Raw genomic sequence first — 15194 nt, forward strand, 5'->3', positions numbered from 1 at the left:
TTCACAATTATTATCTATAACTCCATCGTAATTATGTTTAAATATCTGATTTTAGCAAACCATGCTGTTACTCCACCTGCTTCAGAATATTCATATTGGATGTTGTGAAATCTGACAGTGCCTTTTCATCTAACTTCGGGTTTTGTTTGTGTCGTGGTCAACAGAAAGACAGAAGTTTCACTTTCTCCCCAGTATCATAATTTTCCTCATCTTTTTTTTTTCCTGGATCATCTACCATTCTAATGTTTGTGCCTAAGATCTGTTTCTTAACGTGTTGAATCTGAAATTGTTTCTTGTGGGGTTTTTATAATTTTTTCTGTCAACCTCTGTTTTGTCTCCAGTCTGCTCCCCAGTCCAGAGCTGCAATCCAGACGTTATCTATCCCTATTCCTTTATTGTTAAAAAAAAAAAAAGGAAGAAAAGAAGAAAATATTTTACAGTTCAAAGTCTCTTGAACTTGTATTAGCATTAGTTTTGGAAGTCTTGAGTTTCCACAACATTTCGAAATGGAAGGGTGGTGCAGCTGGGAAAAAAACCAAAAAACCAAAAAAACAAAAAACAACCAAACCTAGAGAAGATTATTTGCCTAAAGTGTACAGTTAAAAAAAATACAACCAAGTAAGAAAGGTTAAAAAAACCCAAAACAAAACAATCACAGAACATTTTCTTTCTACTAATCTTATTTCTGTTTCTCCCCCACTCCCAATTGCTTTGCGAATTTGTAATTCACTACTTCCAAAGGTTCTTCAAACTTGTTCTACTGGTTTTCAGAAGCAGACAGACTTGTTTTTCTAAGCTCTTCAGCACACCAACTAAATTTATTTAATTTATCATTTTGCTCCTACAAAGAATCCCGGGACACTCCTTGAAAAGTCCTAAATCACTCTGTTGTATCCTATGGATATATTCAGTATGTACTCCACGATACTTTAATTACCTGGTATATGAATCTGTGCTAAAATGAAGGCACTATTTAGCAATCGTGAAGACCTCGATCCAACAGCTAATGGAAAAGCACATTATCATAAATAATGCAGCCGGCTACGAGGGGAGCAAATTTTAATGAAAATCCTTCCCTTGCTCTGTCACAAGACTAAAGGGTGAGAGTTGTAACTTTGTTGTCCTGGGTGGAGGGGGCTTCACAAGGGCCTCTTAAAGGCCTCCCGGAGCAAGTTCCACCCTGTTTTCTTCCATGTTGAAGTTGTCCTGGAGCAAGTTCCACCCTGGTTTTAAGGTCCATGTTTCCAAGGGCTTGTAGGGACCCAAAACTGTAAAGCTCTGGGGTTGCTTTAATGTGCTGGAAGACAAGGGTGTGGGATACTCCAATGGAGCCCTCGGAGCTCTCACAGTCTTGGAAACACAATTTTTGGGTCCGTGCATACCCTGAAGGAAGGGGCGGGGGTTGAGGGGGAAGGTCAGAATTGGTGCAACTATTTGGGGAGGCTGTGTGTCCTCTATCCCTATGAGGTCCGTGCTTCTTAAAAAGAAAAAAAAAAAAGGAAGAAAATACGGTTTCAACCTGAGGGCCTGTGCCCCTGGGCTGGGGTAACTGCGGGTTCGCCTTCAGGCAGACCCTTTTCCCCTCAAGTTTACCGCTGTGGAGCGGGGCCAGGACGGCGCCTGAGGGCGCGGCCCCGCCCGGCGCGGGGGGCGCTGTCGCCCCCTGCAGGGCCGCGCCGGGAGGGCGCGGGGGGAGCGGGCGGGCGGCCCGCGGGGCCGGCACAAAGCCCGGGGCGGCGGCCATGGGGAGCCGCCCGCCTCCCTCCGCCCCGCCCCAGATGTCCCCGCCGCCCGAGGGGAGAGGGGCGGGCCGGGGCGGGCCCGGAGCGGGCGGAGCGGGCAGCGAGGGAGGCGCCGAGCAGGGAGAGCACCGGGCGGGCTGAGGCAGCCGCGGAGCGGGGTGGCCGCGGCCCTGGCACGGCGGCGCCCGGGGGGCGGGAGCCCAGGGGCCGGGAGGAGGAAGAGGAGGGGCGCGGGCAGCGGGGAGAGGACAGAGGAGCCGTCTGGAGGAGCCGAGGCGGCGGCGGAGGTGAGCGGGCGGCGGCGAGGCCCCTGCCCGGGCGGGGCTGGCACCGACCCCGGCGCTCGGGGGGTGCCCGGGGGTGTGAGTGGGGGCGGCAGCGGGGACAAGGCGTGTGGCGCCGCGCCGGGGGGCGAGCGGCAGGGGAAGGGCTGGGGAGGCTTCCCAGCTGCTCGGGGGTTTTCCCAAAGGGAGGTGGTCGCGCTGCCAAGCGGCTGCTGAGCCGCTCGTGTGAGGGCGCGGGGCGCGGGGCTCAGCCCGGCCCGGGATGGAGGGGCTGGCGCGGGCGGGGCGGTGGCAGCGGGTGTCACGCCGTGACCCGGGGGCTGCCGGCGCTCGGCTGCCGCGAACAAAGAAGTGTGCGGGGAGCAGCAATGCCCTGCCGCACGAAACTCCCGAGAAACGCCCGCAGCCGGCGATTGGGAAACGGGGTGAGGAGAGGATTCGGTGATGGAGCCTCGTAAGGAGGAGTGTTTCTGAGATGAGAAGATATATTCAGTTTTCCTCGGGAGAGAATGTGGGTTTAAGGCCGCTGTCATATCTGTTCATTGTTTATTGTTATTTTTTCTTGCATGTGGCTGATCGCACCTCGTAACAACGAATTTTCTTTAAAACAGCTCTTTAAGTTTAATTTAACAGTATTAGCAAAAGTAAGGAATAAGAGCCCTTGACTTTACTCTTTGTTGTCTGCATTTGCCACTGACTGAATTATGACTTGCATGTAGGGTTAAAAGTGCTGTCTCCTTTATTTCAGAGCTCTAGGGGAAGATGTTGTCTCTTCTGACATCTTGCGATTGAGATACCTGAGAACAGGTTCAGTAACAATCCCAAGTTCCTGAAGAAGACACTTACGAATGTATTGAAATAAGAAGCTGTAAACATTTTTTTCCCCCACCGTCTATACTGCATAAGAAACCGTAATCTGAAGCACTTCTCGGACACTCTCCCAGATGTATGAAGTCTGCAAAGCTCGCTGTCCAAACTGGCTGTTTTAGTCAGTGGTACTTACCACATTTGTGGTGTGTATACAGTACTCTGAAGAAAAATCACTTTCTTTATAAAACTCCCAGAAGGAACATTTTGTTATGGACAGCTTTTTCTGGATGTATATCCAGGGAGATTAATGCCTAGAGTTGAAAGGCATTTAGTATACACTGCAAAGTTGGCTTTCCCTCAGTTTTTCCAGATGTATTATCTCCCCTGTACACTGGGAACACGCACAGCCGCGTAAGCTACAGATGCAGCCATGGAGCTGTGTGAACTTGTGAGCCACACGAGAGGTGTTGCAGAGTGCTGGTACCAGACACGGCTTCACGATGTCAGCTGAGCTGTGATTGTGCCATGCTGATCACAACAAAGCACACGAATGGAGTGACACCCTTCCTGCCAAGAGGCTGTTAAGTTTTACGAGGAAGGTTAACTGATCTCCTGTAACCTCTGTCAAGTTCTGTGCGAGATGAGCGCGTGTCTCCCTGCTCCGGGATGTTGAAGATGTGCTGCTGCTTATGACACATCCAAGAGAAGAAGCTTTGTAAAATGGCTCAAACCAGCTTGCTGCAGGGAAAGCAGTTCTACTGTAGGGAGTGGGTTTTCCACAAGCTTCAGCACTGCCTCCAGGAGAAAGCTAACTGCAGTGGTAGCACTGCCAACAAACCATCTCTTGTAGCGAATTCTGGGAATAATACCGGTAGTGTCTCTGGGAAAGGAGCTGCCTGGGGTGTATTGTTGGTAGGAGGGCCCGGTAGTGGGAAGACAGCCCTCTGTACTGAGTTACTGTGGCCAAGCTCACCTGCAAACCTCCAGAGAGGCTTACATCGCCAGGCTCTAGCCTTCCACTTCTGCAGGGCCCAAGACTCTGACACACTCTGTGTTGGAGGCTTTATTAGAGGTTTAGTCACACAAATCTGCCGCAGTGGACTGATCCAGGGATATGAGGACAAACTAAGAGATCCTGCTATTCAAAGTCTCTTGCAACCCGGGGAATGTGAGAGGAACCCTGCTGAAGCATTTAAAAGGTAAAAACAAATTATAAAAAAAAACCTATCACAAATAAAACACAAATAAAACAAAAAATATCTGCTGTTTAGTTCTTCCTTCTAATGAGTCTAAGATGCAGATAGTTTAAAACATGTTTGGTTCATGGCTTTTTATCTCTGTTCAGAGCTTGCAGACCTACCATGGAAAAATCTAACTTTGTAGTTATAGCTGACATAAATAAATATTTACTTTTAAAACAAAGTTTAGTATTAATAGTGAATTTATTTACATTTGTATATTAATACCCTCAGTTGTAACTGGTGTTTTGGAAGGACTTTAAAGTAATTGACTTCAGAGTGGAAAATACCTAGTCTGTGGCCTTCATGTGCCATAAAGGTAGGGCAGTTGTCCTTCACAGACCTGAAACAGACCTTACAGGACCCTTGGAAAAGCTTCCAATAACATGCTCTGTCTAAGAGGAAACTGGGCTAATGGATCTCTGGGTCTGATCCAACACATCGGTTTTATGTTGGTCTAAAAATATGTGGTAGGAAAATGCCAATTAACTCCTTATGTTACTTTTCACAATATGCACAGATTATGTCAAGTCTTTATTGCCACTTATTTTGTAAGTACTTCAAAGTGTTGAGCAGATCAGAAATTGAACAAGAAGGCTCACCCTGCCCCTTAGAGGGTTTGTCAGCTGTCTAAGCTGAATGGAAAAAAATATATTTTTTAATTAGTGTTCCCTAACAAACCAAAGTCTCCTGAATGTGTCACTGATAATTTTGTTTCTGTAAGCATAAGGATGTGTATAAGGATCTATTATGTGTATATAAGAGTGTATGTGCATAGAACAAAGTACAGTCTTGAGCACAGCCTGTTCACGTGTGTCTATCAGTCTTTATCCCTTGGGCTAACAATGAAGGAAAATTCATAAAGGATAAGGCTTGTCTTCATCAACAAAGATTTAGTTGCCAGTATAGAACTTTTCTGGAATATTAGTTAAACAGAATCTTTTTAATGTTGTGTAGTGATGTAACTTTTTGTGGTACTTGAGGGTTTATTGGCTGATGTTTGCAGTAAAAAAAAAAAATTCTCTTTTCTCATTTTTTTGCTTTCCTGACCATTAAGACTGGAAAGACAAGAACTGTAGTGCTTGCTCTTATTGTCCTGGTGGTGTAAAAGAGCCTTCTAGTTCTGATGGCTGTTATGTCTTTGCCTGCTGAATAAACAGGATGCATGTTTACATTGTTCTCAGTGTAGTGTCTTAAATAGTCTAAACCAAGACTACTTCTGGCTTTTTTTGGTTTTTTTGCTAAGTGAATATGCAACTTCTAACAGCTATTAAGGCCCTAATTTCAGAAGTATTAAACCCTCTTACTTTCTAATGAGTAAAAACTGGGTGTAATTAAGTGTCTATAAATGGAATAGCAGACTGGCCATCTAGCTTTAGGCAGTCTTTTAAAATCATGAAAGTGGATTAATCTGGTGAGTAAAAGCTTGTTTATGTTCAAAAGTCTATTACAAGGAAATCTTACTAATTTGGCACAGGCAAGTTCTCTCAGCTGGAATCCTTCCTCTGTTCTAAGCATGATTGCCTTACTCCACAGAAGAGGAGCTAGGTAAATGTCTTTAGACAAAAATGTAACCTAGAAATAGAAAATCTAGAAGATACTTGTGAGTCAGAGTCAGCTTTTTAGAGTGATTTTTATAAACACAGGGTTTAACGATGGGCTCTTTGAATATTTAGGTCAATATACAGGGTTCTTGGTTTTGTACTGGAACAATCAAATGTGACACAACATCCGGTAATAATTTTTTCCTACTCAAATTTTGCAGCAGTGATTGTGAACAGTAAACAATAAAAATACTTTTGGTGTAGTACAACAACTTCAGTTGAGGGGATTGGTTTTGGGTTTTTTTTGGCCCTTCACGTGTTCCCTTGCTGCCCACTTACCCTGATCTCCTGCTCTCAGAAGCAGCTGTGGTAGATGGTTTTCATTCTCATATTTCAGATTTAAGGGAGATGAGGTGTTAGAGACAAGGTGCTGTACTGGGAATATAAGTTTTCAGCACTGTGGCAGGGGACCAGGAGGTGGCTGTTGACAGCAGTACAGCGAGCTTGTTCTGCTGGATGATACAATCTCTTGTCCACAAACAAGAGGAACTTGGCAACCCCCTTCCCACCATCAAATGCCTCCTTCATTTGTTAACTGAAGTTTTGTTAATGTATAAAGCATGCAATAAATATTGAACAAAAGTATAAGTTAGGATGTTTCATGGTTTCTAAGACTTACCACTGAGCACTTTAGTCTTCTGCTCTGATGCATTTATATATAGTTTATGTTGAGTGAAAGTTGTTGTAACGTGAAATGAGTTCTAGGAGGACTTAACAGTCAGCTGATTGCTTCTTGCTTTGTGTAAAGGCACTGAAACGGCATAAAGCTCTTGTCTCAATGCTCCATCGATTTTACCTTATTTTGGTTTATTCAGTATAAGAGGGGAAAGATTTTTCTTTAAAGGCGCTGTCAGATTTTTGCTCTGCTTTTCACAGCTGCTCCAGACCCAGGCATGTGTTCATGGCCTAAAATGGAAAGACTTCTCTTCATAAGTGCTAAACAAGATTACACCACTCTATTTTTGTGCTAATTGTCCTGGAAATAGTGAGAAAGAAAAGCTTTTTAATGTCTTGTGCCATGCTAGTTTCTAAACAATATAAAGTTTGTTAGCTAAAATAATGAAATCTTTTCCTGAAGAATGTTTTTAAAGAGATTTTTAGCAATCCTGATGGTCATAGTGATGCATGTGCAAGCGATGACCTGGAGAGTTAAGATGTTCTCCTCCTGTTTAAATGTCTTATCTTAAAAATTTCTTATGCATTTATAAACTTAATGTGCCCTAAAAATGCTTTCGGGGGCAGATGTTGCAGATTTGAAGAGCTGGAAGGGCTGAACTTTACAAATCTATTTAAGAAGTATTTATTGCTGCACTGACAGCTGAGAGAAAGAAGAGCTACTTATGGTGCTGCTTCTGAGGCACTTCTTTTCTCAGTCACACAGTACTGGAGCAGAAAGGAGTCCTAAATTTAAGGGAGGATGCTGAAGCCTCATATTCAAATTCGAGGTGAAAGTGAAGCAGAAGGGAAGCCAAAGACTGTTACAAACTCCTAAAGAAATAATGTGTTAAATGAAAAGAATTTAATTCAAAAGATCCATTATTCCCCTATTCATATAGAAAAATTAATAACCCAAATTTTGCAATACTATCTCTAGGGTTGTTTTGGTTTTGCTGCAGCAAGTTTATATTTCCAGTGACTGGTGGGAATACAGGCAGATACCAGTTATCCAAGGCCATGAGGACCTGAGGAGTTCTGATATAAACCATGGATAATACTGAAATTTGTGTAAACTAGGCTGTAGAAAGGCATTTCCCTTATGTTCCTGGTTTATGTTTTTCAGACAGAGGAAGTGACATTAAACATCTTCAGACAGTAGGGAAAGGCACAGAATTCCCATGTGTTGTGCTGCAGTTCTGATTACTGATGGAAGGCAGAGCTTGGTTGATTCCCAGCCCAGAAAGTGGCTTTTACTGAAAGTGTGGGCATAGTTTACCCTGCAGAGCTGGTTTGTTTTGCAGGCATTGCTCTTGAGTTTGAAAGATCCATGACAAGAGCTCCTGGGTCAGTTTAGAGAATTTAGAGATGGAATATGTCTGTTAAATAACATGTTTTTAAACTTGCACTAAAGTCGCCTTTAGTGTGTGTTGATCTACTGCAAACTTAAAGCAAAATTTGAATTTTGCCTGGGTGTATTGCTGAAATTAATAAATCACAAAAAAATGGTGAATTTCCACATCTCTCAGCCAGGTTGGTGCAGATGGAGCAGCTTTGCTCTCACTCACAAGTGGAGTTTCTTTCCATCTTCTGCATGTCGTTTCAGGAAACTTCAAATCTTGTAAGACTTTTCACATACATCTCAGATACTGAATTTGGTTCAGTGATTTTCAAGTGGTTTTTTGCTTGTGCAGTATCCTAAAATTTTGTTACCAAAGTATTTCTGATACAATTACCTTTATGGAAGAAGGTCTGATCAAAGTGATTTTTATTGGAGGAAAAATGAAACTGTGAATTCAGATTTCCACTTATTTGCATTCCCATGCAAGTAGATGTCCCTGATCAGTAGAGACGCAAGAAATGAAAAATTTAAAAGAAATAAACGCACAAAACAAACAGAAAGAGCTGCGGAACAAATCCATGATTACTTAAGAACTTCATAGAAAGTTTTCTCAACTGATGGTTCATCCTCTTTACCAAAATGAATATAGGGAAGCTATACCTTTTTTTTTTCTTTCAGAAAGGACACCAGGGTTTTGTGCATGCTAATGCAAAATTCAATGTGAAGCTTTTCTTCTATTTCTAACTACTGATCTCTCCTACTCATATTTGGAAAGGGAAGCCCCAGAGAGTTAACCAAGCTGGGCAAGGTGACAAGAGGCATCCACACCAAGAGTTTAAATTAATGGCAGTAAAGGATTTTTTGATATCTCAGTTTCTTCGCACTTCAGTGCTCTGTGAAGCTGAACTGTGTATCTGTGGTGTAGCTCCTATGTCTGCAGGGACAGCAGATTTGGCTTGTAGTGGAACGTGACCAACAACATTAAGTGATACAGAAAGCAAAACAGTTTTACAGTTCTCTAGAACGTACAAGTATCTGTAGACTTGATTGTAAAAAGTGTGAGAGGTCATGTAAGGTTTTCTGCTGACTGCAAGTTTGAAGCAGGGGTTTATGTTGATTAAATTTGAAAGCCCTGTATGAGTCACTCATTTGGATAGCGTTAAAGTGCAACAACTCTTGTGCCAATAGCTGTTATCTTATGTAAAGTTACTTCTGCCTGTTTGGTGTTTTGTCTTTGGCAATATGATTGAAACCTCATGAACAGCAGAATTCAGAGTAAAAACCTGTGAGTGTCAGCCAGTGCTAAAAAGCATTTCCTTCCTCCCAGCCCTTCACCTGTATTGGCTTTCCATGCTACTGAGTTATATTTTTTCCTTCCTTGTTTCCCCCAAGAGTTGTGTATTGCCAGAAAGTTGCAAATTGTAGGTGATAGAGCTTTTACTCTTCTCTAAGTGATATGGGGAAACAAGTTTTAATTCAAGTTCTGGATTGTTTCTGTGGCGATGTAGAAAAACACAGGTTTGTTCACCAAATGTTAAATGACTTGTCCTGGGACTTGCAACCTGCAGTATTGAAATGCCATTTTTCTTGCTGTTTATTAGGTGTAGATGAAGGAACAGGTTTAGACATTGAGTTGTATAGGATAACAGATGAAGTGTGAAGAAGCTGGTTTTTTTTAGAACTCCTTGTGCCGTCTTTGAAGTCAGTGATATAATTAAAATGATAATGGATTGTGTGGGCTTTATTGAACAATTAACTAGTGAGCTTTTTGCTGTTTTGGAGTAGCTTATTCTTAATTGTAAAACCTTCAGTGTGTTTTGGAGTAAATTTGAGATTACTTAGAGTGTCCTGATTTTAATGGGGTTTTGATATTTTACCCTACAAACTTTGAGTTTTCTTTGCTAGTGAATTAACCACCGTACGTGTTTCTGCTGCAGTTTGCAGCACCCAAGTTCTGAGACCACTGAAAAGATAACAGAAAGAGGCAGCATGTTGGGCATAGAGATGCCTCAGCTTGAGCTACTGGAAACTTCAAAGCTGTTGGGATTTCTCTCAATTTACTCTATAAGACAGTAATTCAGTATTAATCTTTTATAGGTAATAAATGTCTCAGTTTTTCTCATCCAGGTCTCAGACTGTCTGGAAATGATCTACATCTTTTCTCTAATCTCAAAAGGCTGCTACAGAGCCTTTCCCTCTGCTTCCACAGCTCCAGTGCAGTCTTGGTAGTTGTAGCTTTGCAGTGGTTACAGGGAAGGTATGAATATAGATCTTGTCCAAGTCTCCTAATGTTGTAGAGCTCCAAATGGTAGAAACAAAGCCAAGGATTAATTGCATCCCATGTCATGCAAAGAAAGATCTGAATGCATAATAAATTAATTTACAGGACCCTCTGAAGAAGAAAGTTGTTAAACCTCCAGTGTGTTTATTCATTTAGCACATGTAAAGTTCAAATGTGCAAGTGACTGATTTGAACCTTGAGAAGGTTGGAAGGGGAGCTCAGAAAAATCAAGTCCAGCATTTCCTTCCCCAGGCAGGAGAAACTGAGTCTGGTTTTGAGAGATGTGCAAAACCTCTGCTCTTACGCCTCAGAATTCTTATGGGAAAAAAATCCATATGTCTAACCTGAGTTGTTTTTTCCTGCTATAATCTGAAATTGTTAGTACTTACAATGCTCTGCAGAGACATGGAGAATAGAGTCTTTCTTTCCTTTTTGGGACAGCCTTTTACATGTTTGAATATGGCTTTATTCTCTTTCATCTCATCTTGAAATTAAATAATTCCAACTTGTTACTTTCCTCGGAGGTCACACCTAAGAATGTGATGTAAAAAAATCCCTTAGCAAAGAAAATGTTTTCCATATTTAAAGGAAACCAATGTTTTAGATGTGTAAATAGGCAACATTCTACTTCTGTACTTTCCCAGAATTTTTTCTATTCCTACATCTTTCAGTTATGCTTGACTAGAATCCTGAAGCTATTTGGATCCTAGCTCAGAGGAGCTTGATCTGGTACAAGATTGAATTCTCCTTTTAGTAGGAGTCATAACGATTTTCAGTTAAAAACCACCTCATTTCAGTTAAAAGCAAGTTGTTTTATTTTTTTATGATTTATTTTATACTCAAAAATGGTAGAGGCAGGACACCAACTGAAAATTATACCAATTCATGGGTGAGATGAAAAACTATTTCTGTAAGAGTATACAAAAGGGATTAAAAAGAATCTGCCAACTCAGCCTGTATTTCCAGCTCAATGAAAGTGGAGTTGCAGAAGGTAAATTCAGTCTTGTGAGAGCATCTTGACTCTCCTGGAGCTTCTGATTCTGAGTATTTACACGTAATGTGTAATAACTGGGGCTTTCGACTTTTAACTGATGCTGGGTTTCATAGAAAACTCTGTGTTCTGGTGTTCTCCAGACTATTAGAAAGCTGAGCATTGCCTGAAGCTTAAGTACTTTGTGGCATGTTTCTCTTTAGGCTTTTCCCTTAAATCTGTGGAGTTAACGGGTCACATAGCAGCAGTTAGTGTTTCTGCAAGAGCAAGTTGTATGTTCCTCTTTCATTGTATGGAAGCACAGCCTACAGACTGAGCGTAATACCATTTAAGGTTTTAACCTTTTCAGATTAAATTACCATAAGAAAGTTTCCCTAAGGCATTTTAATAATGACAACTTACATAGACCTTTTTGTCTTCTAATTCTATAGGCATTAACATTTTGCCTTTAATCAATGAGGCTCAGGCTTAAACCTTACAGGTTTTCCTATAAGCTGTTTAGTTAGATGGACCTTCGTAGCAATTCTTACTTGCTAATTATTTCCCTTCCCTTCAGTTTTCTATGCACATGTTCATAGCTTGTGCAAGGGTTTAAGTTTCTTTTTCTTTCTTCTTTTTCAATGAAAAAATGAAAAGGATTTGGCAGATTGTGAAGTAGAAAGGACTTAGTGTGTCTTATATACTGGGAGAAGATAGTATTGAAATACTGCCTCTCGAAAATGTTAGTGAAGCAATGACTTCAAGAGGTTTCAGTTTCTTCTGTGTGATGATGTCTACAATACACTGGGAATGGTGAGAAATCTTCTTTGTTTAGGAGCAGGAATGTTTTGAATAGTTAATGCAAAGATGCTTCATGATTGAAGAATTACTGCTCAAAAACAAATAATCAGGGAAAAAAAGGCAAGAAAATAATTATGTTGAGGCAAGGGTTGAGTTGTATGTAGGTGTTCAAAGATATTGCAGAGGAGGTGCTGCAAAGAATGGAGGTGGGTAGGTTCCTGGCATGCTGATGACATCAAAGTGTGATGAGAGCATGAAAGAAGAACTGAAAATGAGATAATGAGAAGAAGGTGACTGGGGACATTTACATAACTGATGAAATGAAAGGGGCAAACCAATTGCAGTCAAAACCCTCTATGCTGCATGTTTGCAGATACCTTCACACAAAGACAGGACCAAAAAGTCTTGTAGATAGGCCATCAGACTTCCTGGCTCAGGTGTGGATGCTGTTTAAATTGAGAAAGAATGGGAATAAAGGATCATGTGTGAATGGATTATACAGACCATAAACAGTGTCTTTCCCTTGGGTTTTTTTCTCTGTCATGTACTAAGAAGAGTCAGTAATACCGGTGGTTGTGTGAAGAAGGGGAGATGGGCATCTGACTGCACAGATGCAAGACGGTGTGCTAAAGATCCATGGTATCTTAGTACCCAAAAGGGGGCATGGTGGCATCATATTTAAGGTTTTTTGCAGTGTCGTGGAGTTGTCCTCTAGGAAACAGAAAACTTCAGAAGTTCTAGGTTGGTTAAGGAAAACACCAGCAGTATAGACATGACATTAACCGGAAAGTAGGAATGAACCTCATGAGGAAAAATTGTTAAGAATGGGATTACAGCATGATTTCCATCTTAGAGCAGTTAATTAACAGGTCTCGGTTTTAACTACATTGGCTCTTCTGCAGCAATAGTGAACATGATACAATCACTAAGCTGTCTATCCCTTTTCTACACTTTCCTGGAGTAGCATTCAGCAGGACATTGGAAAAAAGCTCTGTTAATAGGTAAAGTGCATCCGATCCGTGATGAGAGAAATTGTGCCCTGTCAGATTTTGGATTACTGTAAATTAGCAAAGGAGTACCAACTCTGCCCAGTCGTAACAGATGGAAACTTCATCAGTCAACAGCACACCACCACAAATCATTCTGTGTGTCCATACTTTTTTCTTTAGTACTTTTGTCTATTTTAAAGTATGATAAAGTTGTCATCCACAGTAAACATTTTCTGTATAAATTGTGGGGGGAAGGGAGAGGAAGATGTGGTTTGTCACTTGTTCTAGTGTAGTTAAGGCTAAAAACAGATCTTACTAAACATGAAACTATAGGATTAGTTCCAAAGCTAAATGCATCACTGGTATAGGGTAATGGAATCAGGTTCACATGGTGCTAACCTAGCAGTCTTTTTTGAAAGTAAATTATGGAGAAGATGCAGAAAGGATCAGCTGGAGATTTACAGTCAAAACAGAGAAAATATATCAGCTTGGGGCTGGGGGACTAAAAAACCAAACCACAAGATGACTAATATGGCCCCAGAGTGATGCATGAGGAACATATGCTGTGGATTCTGCTTTGGGGAGTATGGGAGAATAATTTTGAGTGGGACACAGGAGAGCTGCTCCATCTGTTGCCTCTTTAACTAAGATAGTGCAGTTAAAGGTTAGGATAGTCCATTTTTCTTGACAAAATAAGTTGGAAAAAGATACGTGGTAACACAAACATAGTAGGGAAGCTGTCTCGAGTGCTTGACTAGGAAGGTAATATCTTAACAGCTTTTCATCTGGTATTTGTGCAGAGGATTTTCTTAAGATGAGATTCGACAGTATAATCCTGCAATCAGTTCAAGAGTTGAAGTGTGGGGTGCTTTATGATGATGTGCAGGAAATGAGATAGGCAGGTATAGAGCAGTTTGATTAGGCATTGATCAAGATTTCAAAATGCCTACTGTTGTTTAGCATGGTTCTTCCAGGCAGGCAATTCAGGAACCCCCTATTCTGAGGGAACAGCTACTGCAGCACCTCTTCTTCCTCCTTCCCAATCAGTAATGTTGGGTTTTATTCCACTTGGAATCAGATGCATAAGAAAAATCCAATTAATTTGAGGATTGTCAGACTGAACTGCAGTAATAATGGTGACTTTTGTATTGTGTGCATTAATCTACTGTATTCTGTTATATGGTCATGGAATAAGTGAACATAGGGTTGGCCAGACAGTAAACTACCATCATCATCATGGCTAGGCTTTGCGAACGAAGATTTGGGAAACTACCATGTAGCCTGACAAAAGCCCCACAAATGAGTGCATTCAGTGCAGTTTTCCGCCTGTCTCATCTGGGTGGGGTTTTTTTGTTTCATTTTCTGGTTAGCATTTCTCATGTCAGCAAATACAATCATGTACCTGGAAAGCAATATCTGTTCCATGTTGTGTTTATGTGCTGTACAAATCGAGACAGAGAAAAGAAATGGATCTTTGTCTATCTCCAGAACATAGGGTAATACCTACAAATTCAAATGCCTGTAAAGCTACAAGAATTTCAATTCAGTTGTGTACTAATGTGTTCAGATAACGCTGCTCATAGAAGCAGCTACATTTTTGTTTAACAAAGAAATATTTTTTATATGACTAAGGAATCTGGTAGTTAATAAGGAAAGTTGAAAAGACTATGTATATATATTTCACATGGCTGTACCTTTGGTTTCATAAATGATTTAAAGCTAATTTTGTAATTTTAATTCATTCTTTGCATATATAAACTTGGTAGTTTTCTTATTGTGGTATATGTTGCATTTCAACCACATATTTTTGAATATTACGAAGTTATTGTCCGAACTTTACAAGAATGGAAAATAAGATACAGTATAGGCAATTCTCTCATTTCTACTAATAATAGTTTTCAATGAGTCTGACTTGATGCTTTCATCTCATATACTTGATGTAATATGTACTTTCTGTGACACCTTCTTTTTTTTTCAAGGAAAGAGATGGATTCGTGGAAACTGATAGTGAAAACTTAATTGATGCTTAATAGAAAGAAAAGCATTGATTTTGACCCTGTTAAAAGAGCTCTGCAACAACACCTGGTGAATGGAAAATTCGAGGTGTAAATATAAATAACAGCAGCTTAAACAAACAGCTCAGAAACTGGGGGTGGTGGAGGAGGGAAAATAGGGTTAGTCATATAGGTCATGGGATGGACAAAGAAGAAGATAAGTTAGTGAGTAATCAAATGCCTTAGGTGTTTTCATACAAATGGAAAAAAGGTAAGGGTGAACAAGCAGAACTGGAAATATTAGTATGCGCTCAAGGATTGAGTTAAATGCTCTAAAAGATCTGTGAGGATATCTTGTATAACTGGTATGTTTAAAAAAAAGTAGTTTGTTTTGTACATAATGTGCTTGCTTGTATTCTAGAATAAGCTAAAGAAATTAAAGCCACTGAAAAATCTGTGATTAAAAAATATATATATAAAATTAT

The 15194-nt window shown here is 40.8% G+C and overlaps 1 protein-coding gene across 1 annotated transcript in view; it reads left to right on the forward strand.

Annotated features, from left to right (window-relative positions):
* Positions 1–1762: 1762 nt before the first annotated feature.
* ANKRD50 (ankyrin repeat domain 50) overlaps positions 1763–15194 on the forward strand; it is a 41122-nt gene continuing 27690 nt past the window's right edge. Inside the window, exons 1-2 of the mRNA XM_032686275.1 lie at positions 1763–2029; positions 2775–4035. Of these exons, the coding sequence (XP_032542166.1) occupies positions 3557–4035 (479 nt within the window). The 5' untranslated portion in view covers positions 1763–2029; positions 2775–3556. The remainder of the gene's footprint in view (positions 2030–2774; positions 4036–15194) is intronic.

The sequence above is a fragment of the Chiroxiphia lanceolata genome, chromosome 4, assembly GCF_009829145.1.
Source record: "Chiroxiphia lanceolata isolate bChiLan1 chromosome 4, bChiLan1.pri, whole genome shotgun sequence".
NCBI lineage: Eukaryota > Metazoa > Chordata > Aves > Passeriformes > Pipridae > Chiroxiphia > Chiroxiphia lanceolata.